Source organism: Opisthocomus hoazin, chromosome 2 (genome assembly GCF_030867145.1).
Source record: "Opisthocomus hoazin isolate bOpiHoa1 chromosome 2, bOpiHoa1.hap1, whole genome shotgun sequence".
Lineage (NCBI taxonomy): Eukaryota > Metazoa > Chordata > Aves > Opisthocomiformes > Opisthocomidae > Opisthocomus > Opisthocomus hoazin.
In genome coordinates this window covers 61663334-61677989 of record NC_134415.1, presented here as the reverse complement: position 1 = coordinate 61677989, position 14656 = coordinate 61663334, and the positions used below count along the sequence as shown (strand labels likewise).

Genomic DNA, 14656 nt, shown 5'->3' with positions numbered 1-14656 from the left:
CACCTGCCTGCTAATAACAGCCCTTGAGTCAGCCACCCGCCAGCAGAGACGGATGCGTTTGGTTACAGACGCGCTCATGGAACGGCTGCGTCGTGCGGCAGCGTGTCGCCTCCCCCCGCCAGCCCCCTCCCCAAGTCTCGCTTCTCCACTGCCAAGGAAACGCCGGGATCACGCTCCTGGCGCGCTCTGCTCCCTCTTCCCAACACAGTTTTCCAGGTCTGCTGTAATCAAATCTCCGTTGACACGGGGGCCCGCTGCTGAGCGTTACTGAGGAGCACCCTCAGCTGCACCACTGTGGCCATCCCACTCGCTCAGCGCAGGATGAACCTCTGGGAGCCATGCATGCCCAACCGCGTACCGCAGCTAAGAACCTACAGTGCTAGAGTACAGCAATGGAGAACATCTCCCTCGTGCTGATGTTTTTTTGAAATTTGCTCTCCGGCACCCATTAGTGCTTAGCATAATGTCCCCCCCTTACTATTTTCAGTTTAGAACTCGCCACATAATTTGTGTATATTTTCGTCAAAACTATCAACCACACATGACAGGAAGAGCATTTTGCCCTTGCGCTCACTTCTGGGAAGCACTGGAGTCCTAGAAGCATGCTTACAACCACCTACAATACCTCTCTCTCTGTAAGGGATCTTCTACGCAGCAGAAGAGCAGTCAGCAGTTGACGTGGACCTTGGCACGGACCCAGCAATCGGGACATGAGGCCAACAGGGGTCCTCTAATAGCTGGCCTGTCATTAGGGATCTGCTGCTGGTCTTCACCGCTGACGGCACGATCTGACCCAGACAGGTTTAAGCTGTGGTACAAAGGCCTCAGCCTGCCACACGCATGGCTCCAACTTGCCCAGCCTCGGAGCAGTGCAAGCCACCCTAAAATGCGTTCAGGCCCTCACCTCTCCCTGTGAGTGTTACGAAAGAACAGAAGAGGCTCTGACAGTAGTATGAATCCAGAACATTTAGTGAAATAGGCAGGTAATCCTGCCCCTAACACCCTGGCTGCTGTGCAAACCTCTGCTGAACAAAGCCAACCAGCTGTCACTTTGCTGCTCTACCCACACTCCTTTTGTCAACTTCTTATAATTGCTGATGCTATGCTGAATTGCACTGTACATAGCACTAAATTATTCACTCCTTTACACACTATTTACCTTATTAATGATGTTGGAGAAACAGAAGTGATGGGAGAATCCCAAATACAGCGCTACAAGCAAATGGACCAACACACGGGCCCAGACCACTGCCTTCCAGTCCCATGCATTTGACTTACACATTGCATCCTCTCCTCGACCGGGTTCTTCTATGGTGATCTCCTCACCCTGGTTGTTGCAGTGTGTCTCCTAGCAGTCCCTCTATGATTGCATCCTAAAGGTCGTCTGTGAGGGGGTCACATCACCACCCCTTGCCTGCGGGACATCTGCAACAACTGATTTGCTCCGAACTGCATGTCACTGTGCTCCCATCTTGCATAACATCCGCCTGGGAACTACGTCTATATAGAAACTGCGTTCTTCCCTGTACCAAGAAGGCTTCCCGTCCCTATATATGCTTTTATATATTCCCTACATATTCTTATGAGCAACTGAAATATTTAGTTTTAAAAGTTTTATGAAGATGAGCTGATATTTAAACTCTCATGACCCTGATTTCATAGCGTCAGCTGGTTAGAATTGGACAAAGCACAACGCCCTCCCCTCTGAGACCAGTCCCCCTGCTTTTTTATCAGAATTCACTCCCGCCCAAATAACTGTCACTAGTTCTCTGTGAATGGCTTTGGTTTAAAGTGGCTCTGTCTCCAGTGAACTAACTGCACAACAGAGGCTCATGGTTAAAGCAAGTTGGAGGCTCCTGTTCCCTCTGAATGCCAGAGTAACAGATTATCTAAAGTACATCTACAACTCTACTTCTTTTGTGCAGTTAAAATGTTAATGTTGGTATACACTAAAGGAAAAGGAGCAAGAAAAAAAGCTGACTATTAAAGAGAACAGGCTTGTAGTCTCTGCAGCATCTATACCTCAGCAGGATTTCATGTACTAAAGCTGATACACACTGGGAAAGCCTTTCTCTGTACAGAAGTGCAGTCCATTCAGTGACACGAGCTCTTTTCTCGCCAACAAAACAAACCTTGAGATCTTTGCTTGCTTCTCCCTCTTCTAGTCTCTATGTCCTGCTGTGTTTTTATTTCAGAAAAATAGTTTCAGTTCTCCTCATAGACAGCTTGCTTGAATGTTATGATAAATTTAAACTTGGTCTTTGCCATTTTCATCTGTAGCGTCATGATGCAAAAGCAGCCTCTAGAAGTGGTACACCTGATGCTTCTATTCCTTTGTTTCAGGTTTACACATTTAAATAATGATTCTTCACCCCAAAATTCAGCCACTTTACTGTGATCATCCCTGAACCAACTACTGAGAGCAGTGTTGGAGGGAGAGGAGTAAGGGAGGAGAGAGCAAAGCAAAACACTCTTTCATTTTTAGTACTGCTGTTCAGTTTTAGAAACAGATGAATTTCCTCTTCACTCTCCTTAACAAGTCTAACAGTTTCAGCTCCCCTTACCAGCCTTCTCAGGAGGTGACAGGCACATCCAACATCTTTTAGTTTTTGCAATGGTGCACGTTCAAGACACTCTGCGCTCATTTCAGACAGGTAAACATTTGGCTTCACTTCCTCTGTGTACTTTGGGTGCACAAAGAGATGTACCTAGGAAGATGTTAACTGAACACTCCCCAAAATCCTTACACTGAATACATCAGGCTGAAAAAGATTTAAGCCTTATTGCCTTTATCTTTTTCTGTACTGACAAAGCACTGTCATAACAAATGATCTTGTAAAAGCTAGAACAGTATTAGATGATTAGAAAGGTCTTTACAATTTTCTGGTATCCATGATAGGAATTCTCAGACTGGAGCCATGCAGCCTGCAAACTGCCTGGAGAGCTTGCTGGGTCCTTGACTTGCCATTTCCCGTTTTCAACCAGTAATCTGCACTAACAGAAATTAAGGTATTTAATACATCCCTCATACTGCCTTCTAATGCAGGAAACTGCTGTAAGCATTCCAGGAATTCTGTTCTCTTTGCAATAAAAGAAGGTGGTCTGCGTAACAGTAATTGTGAAGGTAGGTATTACCAAAACTATTTTGTTGGTCGGAAAAGCCTAATAACTAGCAAATAAAAGGAAGTATTTCCTCTCCCAAGCGTAGTCCAGAAGTCAACATCACACACTAACACCTACTACACCTTTTCCTATGTAGTTAAAATGTTACAATTGAAGAATTTTCCTGCCTTGAATATCATTCGTAACTATCCAGTCTTGAGAGTCTTCAGCTGAATTAATTTAGAAAGAAAATGGTGTGGTTTCAAACACCACCCTGTACGTGCAGAAACAACAGCCAAAATCAAGCATTTCCAGTTTCAGTTTTTCAGATGAGAAGATAAAGACAGCTATGCTAACGACTCATCTGACATACAGGATTAGCAACAAAAGAACAGAAAGCGTGCCTCCAACCTACGAGGTCTGGCAGTGGGGATACACCACGCTCTCATGTCCCTCCATCTGCCACGCATTCAGCACGAGCAGTGTCAGGGCAGCTGCCTGAGACCCACTGATCAGGCCAGCATCTGCCATCCTGACTACAACTGGAGCTTCACTGACCAACAGTTGTGTCGAAAATGCAGCTTCAGAGTCACAGCAAGGGAAGTGCAAGTACCAGAATCTGATCTTTAGATGCTCCTTTCAGTACTGGCTGCCTCGTGCCTTACAGCGCAAGCACATCCGTGCCGAATGCTGCTCTTTTCACTATGCCAAGGTAACTCTGAATTTGAAGGGTACACTGGCGCACACGTCTTTACATGTTACAGTGGGCAACGGAAAACTGCCAACGGCCCTTCAGAGCTAAATCTGACTTCACTCAGGAGCTAGCTCCAACTTTGAAAACAAGATGCCAACAATGTTATCTATCTTTGTTAGCAAGACGTGCTTCTAAATACATAAACTGTAACCTAGCGAGTATCTTCTGCATTCAAAAAATGGTTGTGTAAGAGGCTGCATTTTTTTTGACTTACCAGGAGATGGCGGCTGAATCTTAGGCTGTTTCTTGGTATCTCCAGTGCTGAAGACTTCTGGAGGGGGCTCCTCCCCTCGCTCAATCTTGCACTCGAAGGCAAACAGGTACTGAATGTATTGTTTTTTCAGGGAGCTGGCTGCGCTGCTCGAAGTGCCAACATTCAAGGTGGTTGCCAGCTCACGCCACTTCTTATTTTTATTAACCTAGCAAAATAAATGGCAGAATCAGTGGTTAGCAGCAAAGTGGTTTGCTCAAATCAGGAGACAGAAAAGGAGGGGGAAAAAAAAGAAAATAAAAAAGCACTTACTGTCTTGGTTTAGTTTTTTTATTTTCCTCTTTTAACTAATGCTCATTACTCCCACACACAGTAATGTATAGACAGCATTTACAGTTATAAAACCATTAAGGAACCTGCTGATAGCTACATAAAAAGCTTCGCTTGTGGAGAGTCTTCTCTATGGTGCATCTTTCAAATGCCTTGCACACTTCCAAAGCCTCTGCTCTTCAGTTAGCAATCCATCTCCAAGCAAATGCACGTTCATTCTCCCTCTCTCCAACACCCACCCACACCCACCCCATTCTAATTAAAAAGCAGCTTCTAAAAACTGATTTAGAAAGCAATAACAGTATTATTCTGCAATTTAAGTGCTTGCGCATCAATACGAAAAATAAATTTTTCTCCAAAATAGCCACCAGCTGTCAAACCGTGCAGCTTCTAATTCCTGGTTCAAGTCTGTTCACTTTTGGGCCTCTTGCAGGGGCAGATCAATGATCCTTTGGCCAGATGAGAGGCAGAGTGAAGCGAGGCCCCTTAAATCAATTAAGGCAGACTTCAAACACCCAGGGCTAGTCCAGCAATACTCTCTACTACAGTGCTGACTGCACAGCTCTGCTGCGAGTCTTGTTTGTCGTGTGAGGCTGCGAATATTGAAAGACTCTGTTCCTGAGTTCCTCACACACAGCTGATCTGTAACAACAGCAAAGTCCATTTGTCATCCTGGATGATGCCACTGGCTTGCACGGCTGTACCACTCATGGCAGCCAGTATTTTCGCTGTAATACCTGATGACCCAGAGTTCATTCAACCACTCGTGCAATTGCTAGGTATGATCCAAGGAGGGGAGGCAGCACTGAAATAAACAGGCTTCAAACGTCTGAGCATCTCAGCTTTTGTTTGTGAAGAATCTCGATTCTTGCGTGCCACGATGCCTGCCACTTGTCCTAAGGCCTGAGATTTTAATGACTCCAACTTAACTGGTATAGCTACAAAGGTTATCATTAGCCATACCGTTCCTGAGCCTGCCTACCAGCAAAGAAAACATTTCTTACTTTGAGAGTGTTTAATAACACTGTAACTGCTGCCAGTCACCAAAGAGCTTTTGGGGATAGCATTAATGGCAAGCAGGTTGGCATGGCTATGCAAAGTGCTTTTATTTCCCTGGTACATTCTGCAAGGACCCAGGAGTTAAAGCAGACATGATTTTCACAAACTGCCCCTGTTCAGGCTCGAAACCCAGTTACACGGCCCTTCGTGCCTACTGCCTTACAGCTAAGCGGCACGCAATGAACACATTGCGTAACGCCAACAGCAACGTCCACGCCGAAGCGCCCAGTCTAGCGGCATTCAAAAGACGACTGCCAACAGCTGGTCTGTTCATGCTGGGACCCCGTCAACTGCAACTATTCAGAGAGGGAATACACACCGCTGCCGCACAGCCCCACTCCCTGCCGCTCCCCGGGCAGAACCATGAGATGGGGAGCGCAGCAGCTGGAGCAACAGCTTTGTAGGAGCGCATCGCACAAATGCGTTTCAATAAACCTCAGCAAGCAAAGCTCTGCACCTCTCAGTAGCCCCAAACAGATAAACATGGTGATCGTTCGTGTGGGCACACCGGCAAAGCCAGGAGCCTTTATTTTCTTTTTTACCAGTACTGATGCATGCACATTTGTAACTCAAGCTCTTTCAAAACTCAGTCTAAGTGAACAGCGTCTATTCTTCGGCAATGCATCATGTCTGTCACTGAAAATCAACACTGAGTGTCCCAAAATAAAATAAATTTCCATAATAAGCAAACACGAATGACTCTCTAGAACATCCCATCTGCCCTCTATCTTGCTTAATTTCTGATGCTAAGAGTCATGCTATGGGCACAACAATGCTGTATGAGGCAGAGCAGCTGCATGATACGATTTACCTGTAATAAGCTTTCTGAGCTAAAAGTAATCAAATCTTTATGATGCTGGGGGGCATGAGCTGATCACTAAAAATGTCAGGATAACATCTCTTACTCACATACAGCATTTAACAGCTGGCAAGGTGAACTATATTAGGTTTCTCTGCCTTCCTTTAATAACAGGAACAGCTAAAATCGCTGGACTTGAAGGTCCAATGATGTAATTCAATAGTCACACCCTATGTGGTGAGGTGTACTATTCAAAATAGCATTGAAAATGGTACTAATTGATGCTGGATATTTCTTTCCTGAACTAATCACACCGATTGTTAAAATATGCTCTCCTTCTCAGGATCTGATTTGTTTGCCATATTTCTGAGTTCAGATTTTGTAATTAGTGTAAAATTATACCTAAGTATTAAATATTATCTATTTTATAGTAAATATTGCATATACATATTTACCTACACAGCTATGTTTAAGACGTCATCTTGCAAAGCACTGAACACCCCTAAACGTTCTTAAACAGAAATTATGGGTCTCAGCACTTCAGGGTAGCTTCTAGTACCTAGCCAGAATGATCCCCTAGATGCAAGGGATGATTTGTAGAAGCATCAGGCAAGGACAATTGATTTGAATACCGTATCTAAGGCTGCAAATACTGACCATTATCTTCGGCTTTTCCTTTTGATGGTGCAAGACAACGAAACATTTAATTTTGCTCTGTGGTGGTCAGTCTTACAGAACTTACAAGTCATTTCCAAACACCCCTTTGCAAAACTTCCAGTTAACTGGTAAGAACACAAACCAAAGCTTCTCTCTCCCATCTGTGACTTTTTTATTCTCAGCTTTTCCTGCTTTCATTTTCCTTCATCTCAATTAAGTAATTCACCTTTTCCTTGTGATCATGATGTTTGTAAGGCAAGTCAAAATACCCTCTAAGCATTTTCCAAACACAGGAAAAGCACAGTCCTTGTCTCAGAAACAAATGCACTGTACAGAGACGCCCAGACATGAAAGGTTTGGGACGAAGGGCTGTGTTTCAAGAATACGCCTGCCACTTCTCTGAAGAGATGAACTGATTTGTCCTAGAAGCAGTATCCCTATCTGGGAAGGATGGATTTCAAACACTCCTTTTCCTTTCAGCTCTATCATGTGTTTCTTACTCATAACTTTGATCCAATGGCCTTTTCCTCTTTTCTTCTCTTAGTGACAGTACTGGATTCCCCTGAACAGGTAACATCTGTCTACAGCAATGGTCAATTTTGATCCATATTGTAGAGCTGTAGAGCAATTATGCAGCCCAAAATCTACTCCGGACAAATATTAAAGCACGAAACTCTATTTTCTTCAACAATGTTGTCAGGGCTGAAAATGTAATGGCGTAACCAGCAGGAAATACTCTAGATGCAAATATGTATCGCCTTTTGAAAAGGTTCACTTTCAAACACTTCTTCTCACCTGCGCTAAACCTCCAATCTCTTTGACGCAGACGTAGAGCCTGAACAGGTCCAGGGGCTTCTTGCCCACAGCTGGCAGACTGGCCACGGGTGTGCCCCTCTCCTCCATGAATGTCAGGTACCGGTCTACCCACATCTTGCGCTCCGGCTCGTTTCCTAGTTCATAGACTTTTGTGATCTTCTCTCCCGTTGTGGTAGAGGAACTTGACTTCTAAATCGCAAGAAGAAAAAAAAGAGTTGGGGGAAGGGTGGGAGGGGAAGGGAAAAGAAAGTAAGAAACTCACAACACTGAAAAAGAGAAGATGTCAAACAAACTAAAGCTATCACACAACAGTCAGGAATGAAGGCTACTAGTTCAGGCACAAACAATACATTCTGTCCATATACGGAAAATTCAGCTTATTAAATAAAGGGCCCAAACTCCCCATTTTCATATTTTTTTCACTGATCAGAACTTTGGAACCCAGAAGGCAAGTTTCTGATGTTGCCTCATGTCATCTAAGAAGAGCTAGCTCTCACATAGTGCTTCTCATCCACTTATCTCAAAGTGCTTTGTAAGCAATAATTTGGGTAAAATTGAAAACAAGTTTGTCCCACACAAGTTTGCATAATCCTGAAACCAAACCAAATCAACCCTCTCCCCTTTGCCCCCAAAAAGGGGTTAGAAAACCTGAAAGTGTTTCTCCAGAAGAGGAGTTGCACAAAAGTAGTACACCGAGGAGTGGTACTCTCTCTAGAGTGGCAAATGGTTATGCTTTACTACCCCTTCACACCACCGCTGACCAACAAGCAAGATGAGCGAGAGCGTCTGCAGTACAAGGAGCCTGTTGGCAATGCTCTTTGAGAACCTCCAAGTAGCTTCCTGAGCCAGTAACGCCTATGAATAGCCACTAGTTGAAAGAAAAGAGACTTAATAAAAATATCCTCCTCCCTTGAAAGAGGGCAGAAGACAGCCATCTCGCACGTCCTACCTTGCAAAGAGAATGTGTATTCTGACCTGGGGAAAAGCAGGGATGCACAGCGATCAGAGCTGAACCGCCACCAGGAAACACGAAAAAGGCAGAAACAGCCAAATTTTTTCTCATGTGGCGGAAGTGCAGGAGTGAACCCATTTTCCTGCTGCTATTTGGCCTTTACAGGGAATGAAAGCTCACGTTACCTTGATGCCCTTTTCTCCCCTATGTGGAGACGGCAGAAAGCACTGAGGCTGCTGCGCAAGGTGTACTTTCTCACTGCACCTTTTCTGTGCAATGCAACCCTGTGAGCTGGGCTCTGTGCCATGTGTGGACGGGCTGCACCCCATCCGAGCTGCCTCTGGTCCGACGCCAGAGAGCAGTGGCTGCTGCTGCTGCTGCAGGAAGACCTTGCTGCTTGCAGAAGGTGAAGTGATTTGCTCAGCAGTGGAAGATGGGAGTGGTTCAGATTCAACAAGAGAAAAAGATTGCTACAAAGCTTCGGGACAGGAGCCATATACGTGAATGGAAACATATCCTTCATGTTTGTTCAGTAAAATCCTCAACTTGGTTGTTGATTGCAGTAGACACTTCTTAAAATTCTTCTTTAAATTCATCTAGTCAATCACTCTTTCCCTCCTTTGCCTTTTCCTCACTTTGAACAGCAGACAGCACTATTCTGAAGTAAACAGGACCTTAGTTCTAGTTGAACATTTCTAAAGAAGACCCCAGCGGTACCTCACAGATGCCACAGAACCATCCACTTTGTCCACGTCCCCACATCGCGCCGGTGCGGACTGGCACTCAACACCATGAAAGATGCAGTGGGGTAGCATCCAACTGCCAATGATTTTAAAAGCACTGCCACCATTCATCTTGTATGTTAGCCTGGAAAATATGACAGGCTGTGTATCTCCCTCCAGCCATTAGCTGAAACTTGGCAACGCTGGAGGAGAGCCAGGAGAAAAGAGACGTGAAGCCAAGGGGGGTGACCCAGCAGTTCCATGAGCCACCGCTGTTCTTTCCAGTGAATGGATATTCATTTTAATTAAATAAACAGCCTCCTGTAAAGTTTTCTGCCTTGCTTCCCACTATTGTAACTTCTTCACAGTAGTCTTTCCTACAGACAGATATTATTACCTTTCTTACTTAGAAACAAGGTGCACTCCTGAATTTACTTGAGCCAGATTCAGCTGTGTTCCGACTCCTACTGAAGTCAGAGTCAAGGCTGAACTTGTTTTACCAATACTAAGTGGCTGGCAGGAAAGTACTTTGACATGAGTCCTGTAGATTATGCAATGAAAGCACAAACTGATTCTGTCATGGCAACCAGTTTACTTGAAGCATCACTTGCCATGTAGCTGGGTGTTTAAGAAAATCAGTTTAACTCTTTTCAACAAATATACTCAGTCAAAGATTTTTTTGAGGGGTGGGTGGAAAGAGGGAAGTAGGCGAGTCATGTTGCTACTAATCTGATTTTGTAATGAGAAAGATATATGATCACACAGGCTTGAACAGCTAAATAAGCTGGAGCTACCCCACTAACAACTGCAGTAAGAACAAAGTTCTGCTGCTGCTCATCAGCATTAATTTTAGTCTGACACGTATGATGCCACAGAACTCTCATGAAGACGAAGGTGGGAAATTTCAACTTTTACCCAGAAAATTTTTTAGATGCTTATATTCTAAGATATGAGGCAACAAAAAAGTTTCTATTTCACTTTTATGGCAGTTCACAATTAAGAATTTTCAGATTTATCAGTTAATACATTTTCATTTATATACAGTAAGATTCTCTTTTTTCAAATCAAATTCAGAGCAGATCGGAAACCAGTTAAGAATTTTTCATTCTGGGTTTTTCTACTATACGTCTCAAATGATGCTTTTCAGCAGTGTGGCAGCAGGCTCTAAAACGACAGTATAATAGGAAAACTTTTCACAGCTTACAGAAGGTAAGAACTGTTTCTTACTGTGCGAGCTTTCAGGTTGTCATGCTTTGTAAAATGGGTCCAATTTTCTTCTAAAATGAAACGTTAACTTTAGAAGAATGCACTGGAAGGAAGAATGCTATTCCTCAAGAGTAAAGATCTTTTTCTCTTCTCTATTTTTATAAAAGTAAACATATAAAAATGACAGATGTGTGCAAGCTAGTCTACACACAAACAAACTTCAGTTCCACATGGGCAGGTTCAGCTTGAAACCTTAAATTTGCCTATAGCTAAAAGTTAACCCTCAGAAAATAAGAGTTTATTACAAAACAATCCCATTAGCAGATTGTTAACTAAAATGAGCATGTACCAGGCAAGGCTGGAAGAATACAGATCATGAGCTTTTCTTCTGTTAAGTTTGTTGATAATTTTGGTGATAAAAGAATGCTGGTCCAAGCCTGTGGCACATACCTTTACCGCTTTAGTTGTATCCTACTCTGCCCTCAATCTGCAGCGGTCTTCTCCACGACATGGCTGGCCATGTTTAAATGGGTGACTTAAAAAAACCCCACATCTAAATATGTGGACACCAAAGCCAATTCTCATATTAAATTTGACAAACCCCATACTTTATTTTCAATACACCTATCACCCATTAAAACTGTGTTATACACAAACTCTTGTATGGTGAGTCTGCAGAATCCTTCAGAGCAACACAAATTTCTGTAGGAGTTCTTTTGATATTAAAGCAGTCGGTCGTTGTTTCTGTACACGTCTCTAAGCAGTTCTATTTATAAAACTATCTACCGTTTACATCTCCCAGTTTGGTAAAGAATTTGCCAATATTACACTTACTACCTAGACCTACTTTACTACAGAGCGTGCATACACAGGCAGCAAAAACTGCCAAAGTCCAGTTTCTGGCAGAGGCTTTTGAAGGACGCAATCCTCTGTCAAGATTTACTCCTGAAGGGCTCTGCAGACCCCTCACAGCTAGCACCATGGAGACACAGTACCATTCAAGTGTAGTCACGGTCACGTTCACATGTACCTATGGATAGCGAACAGCATTTTACGGGATTTTTGTAACCTGCTACTTTATTCATGCTGCAGTGAACCCTGCATAGTTCACACCCACACTTGCAAATTTTCTTTTAAAGAATTTTCAAGCCACCTTGCCACTGCTGGGGATGCCCATGACCTGCAAAATTAGCATAGCAGAAGTGTTCTTCTATCTATGTACCCGAAGCGTCCTTAAAACATAGTGTCCAACAATTCCTTCTCCACACCTTCTCATGCCTCACTTCCATATAAAACCGCTGAAAGAGAAGATCCACATAGCAGGATCACAGGGATACTGTGAAGTGAATTACAGACCACTCACTCTTGCTTTTATCCTCTGCTGGAATGGAGAAGTTGTAGCACATGAAGCGGCTTTGGGATTCAATGAACAATTTCAGGCTGTTTTCAAGTGTAAGGAAATGCCTGCAATCAATCGTCCCAGCCTGCTGTTGAAGTCGATGAGGTTATCCAATACACTGGCCTTCACAGGCAAAAAGTGATCAGCTAATTTATAGCACTTATTTTTCTATTGTTCCAAAGCACTGTCTTTATCCACATCTGTGCACCAAGAAGCTAACTGAAGTTAAGATGCAGCAGCATTTGGACGGAAGGACGGAAGGACACTCAGCAGAAACCGCAAGCAGAAACCGAAAGCACAAACTTCCTCCATCTATTCTTCCCAACACTACGCTTTGTCATATTTACACGGAAAAAACTCCATGCATGTTCACAATGACTCTAGGATTTGTTACGCGGTTTACGCAATGAGCTCAGGAACGCATTACCATTCGGTAGCCTTGGAGAGGAAGAACTCGATCTGTTAGACTGCCTGTGCAAGAACTCTCTTGCTTCCCTCCAGAAAACCGCCCAAACAAGCAATACCCAAAACATCGCTACAGAGAAAACTAACACCGTTGTTGGTACCACCCTCTACAGAAATGCTGTTAAGCAAAGATGAGACTTTGTGGGAACGAGCAACACCAGCTGCCTTCTGAGACTCAAAGTCACTGCCAAATAAACATCAAAACATTAATGTGGTGCATTTCATGCTGTGCTGCCCCAGATGGCTGGTTTTTTGGATGGGGAGACCTTGTTCACTCCAATTGGCCTCCGTATGTTTGTCCTGAGACATAATCTTCAACATATCACGTTGTGAAAATTAAGTTGTTATCAAAGAATTATTGCTATTTTAAGTGCACATTAACATCAGGAAAAAACCCTTCATATTCCTGACAAAAATACACCGCAGTATTTTTCTACAGAGAAATTATGATCATTACGACTTTTGGTAAAAAGAAAAAAAAGAGGAACAACATATATTTTTCTAATTGAAAAAAAACAAGCAAAAATGACCAAGTGGACATTTGCTCCCCATAGGCCATATCTGCTTATATCTCTATTCTCTTTTCTAGATACATATCTAGATTTTCTATGTGTATATATAAATAGATATACAAATGATGAACTTTATTTTTAGCTCCACAGACCTCTCTCAGGTTTTTCTTTACAACCTGTATGAGAATGACTAAACTTTATTAATCTAAATAATATTTTACTAAAAACTTGCACGTATAATTTTTTTTTCCCTACCCACAATCTAGGTTATTTCAAAATAACTGAATGAAGCAAATCAGAAAGAATTTTGTTTTAGACTGTGCCCCGATAACCTAATGATTGTATTTCCAAACACATCATTCAAAACTAAAGATGTTCCAAAAGTATACGTGGCAGCTTTTTCATGGTGCTGAGTCTACAATTCAAACTTTGACAGATCTTAGTTTCAATAGGGGAGAAGATCTCTTGTTTTTGTTTTGTTTTGTTTTGTTGTTTTACCTAAATAATCCTAGTAAAGACAAGTGCAGCAACCAGAGTGAAGTCAGTTGTGTGAAGGAGTTTGGGCCCAGGAACAGAAACGGAATTGTCCTTAACAACACAGTCGGCATGCTTGGAAGCTGATGCATTACAGGAAGGATGTTTTCTTCACAACAACTGCTGTATTACCAGACAGCACACTTGCATGATGCACGCAATTTTACTCTTTCTTATTTCAAAGTACTGTAGGGACAAATTTTGCCCTTGGATAAGCATGCTCAGGCCCCACTGAAGCCAGGCAGTGGAACTTACAGTCATGTGTCCGAGAGCAGAATTTGTACCCCAGTGTTATAAAGAAAGAAAACTGTTTAGTGGATAAATAATGAAGGAAAGGAATTTACAAAACAAACAAGCAAGCATTAAATATAATTAATTACAAAAAAATAAACAAAAACCAAAAAAACCAGAGCCACTTACAGGGCTTGATGGAGTCTTTGGCCAGCCTGGGCTGCTAATGCTATCACTTTCATCTCCATGAAATGAGGAGATGCTAGCAGAGCTTGGGGACATTGGGGAAGGGACTGGCAGGTTGCCTGGGGTTGGGGGCTGAGAAATACCCTGAGAGCTGTAGCTATCCTGTGGTAGAGGAATAAAAAAAAAAATATGACAAAGGCAGGGCAAACTTTATTAAAAACAAAAAAAATACATCCAGTTTAACAGACTGACCAATTTTTATATATAAAATATATATAAACAGAGAGACACATACAGAAAACACACACATATATAAATATATTTATATATATATATAAAAGGTATTAAAACAACATTGTTCATTAGTATAATTTGGAAAGTTTGCTGGATGCTTGGCTAAAGTCGCTAAGCCACCATGCTTATTTCAAGCTCACATGGAATGCTAAGCATGGGTTTCCCCTTATGAAAGAAAGAAAAAAAACAAGCTGTTCACCTTATTTTATCAAATAAGGCAGGAAAGCAAAATATTAAAGTATGTTGCTGCTGCTGAGGCGGCCAAAACAGGAAGCTATAACTGAAGGCAGAGAAAAATGGCTGCAAGTATCGAAACCCGGCAAGACCCTTCCTTCCCACCCGCCTGGCACAGCCGAATCCCCACGCAACTTTTGGCTTGGGTTGCTTTGCCCCCGCAAGTTAAAATGCCGTAAGAACTAGTAACTTT

General features: G+C 42.8%; 1 protein-coding gene across 8 annotated transcripts in view; it reads right to left on the bottom strand.

Annotated features, from left to right (window-relative positions):
- Positions 1 to 14656, bottom strand: part of ARID1B (AT-rich interaction domain 1B) — a 330840-nt gene that overhangs the window by 21950 nt on the left and 294234 nt on the right. For 5 of the 8 annotated variants that reach the window (XM_075413854.1, XM_075413849.1, XM_075413851.1 and 2 more), the window contains 3 exons: positions 13939 to 14097; positions 7708 to 7917; positions 4071 to 4275 (listed from right to left, as the gene is read on the bottom strand). In XM_075413854.1, the coding sequence (XP_075269969.1) occupies positions 4071 to 4275; positions 7708 to 7917; positions 13939 to 14097 (574 nt within the window). The remainder of the gene's footprint in view (positions 1 to 4070; positions 4276 to 7707; positions 7918 to 13938; positions 14098 to 14656) is intronic. The other 3 variants (XM_075413856.1, XM_075413852.1, XM_075413853.1) reach the window with 1 other exon arrangement.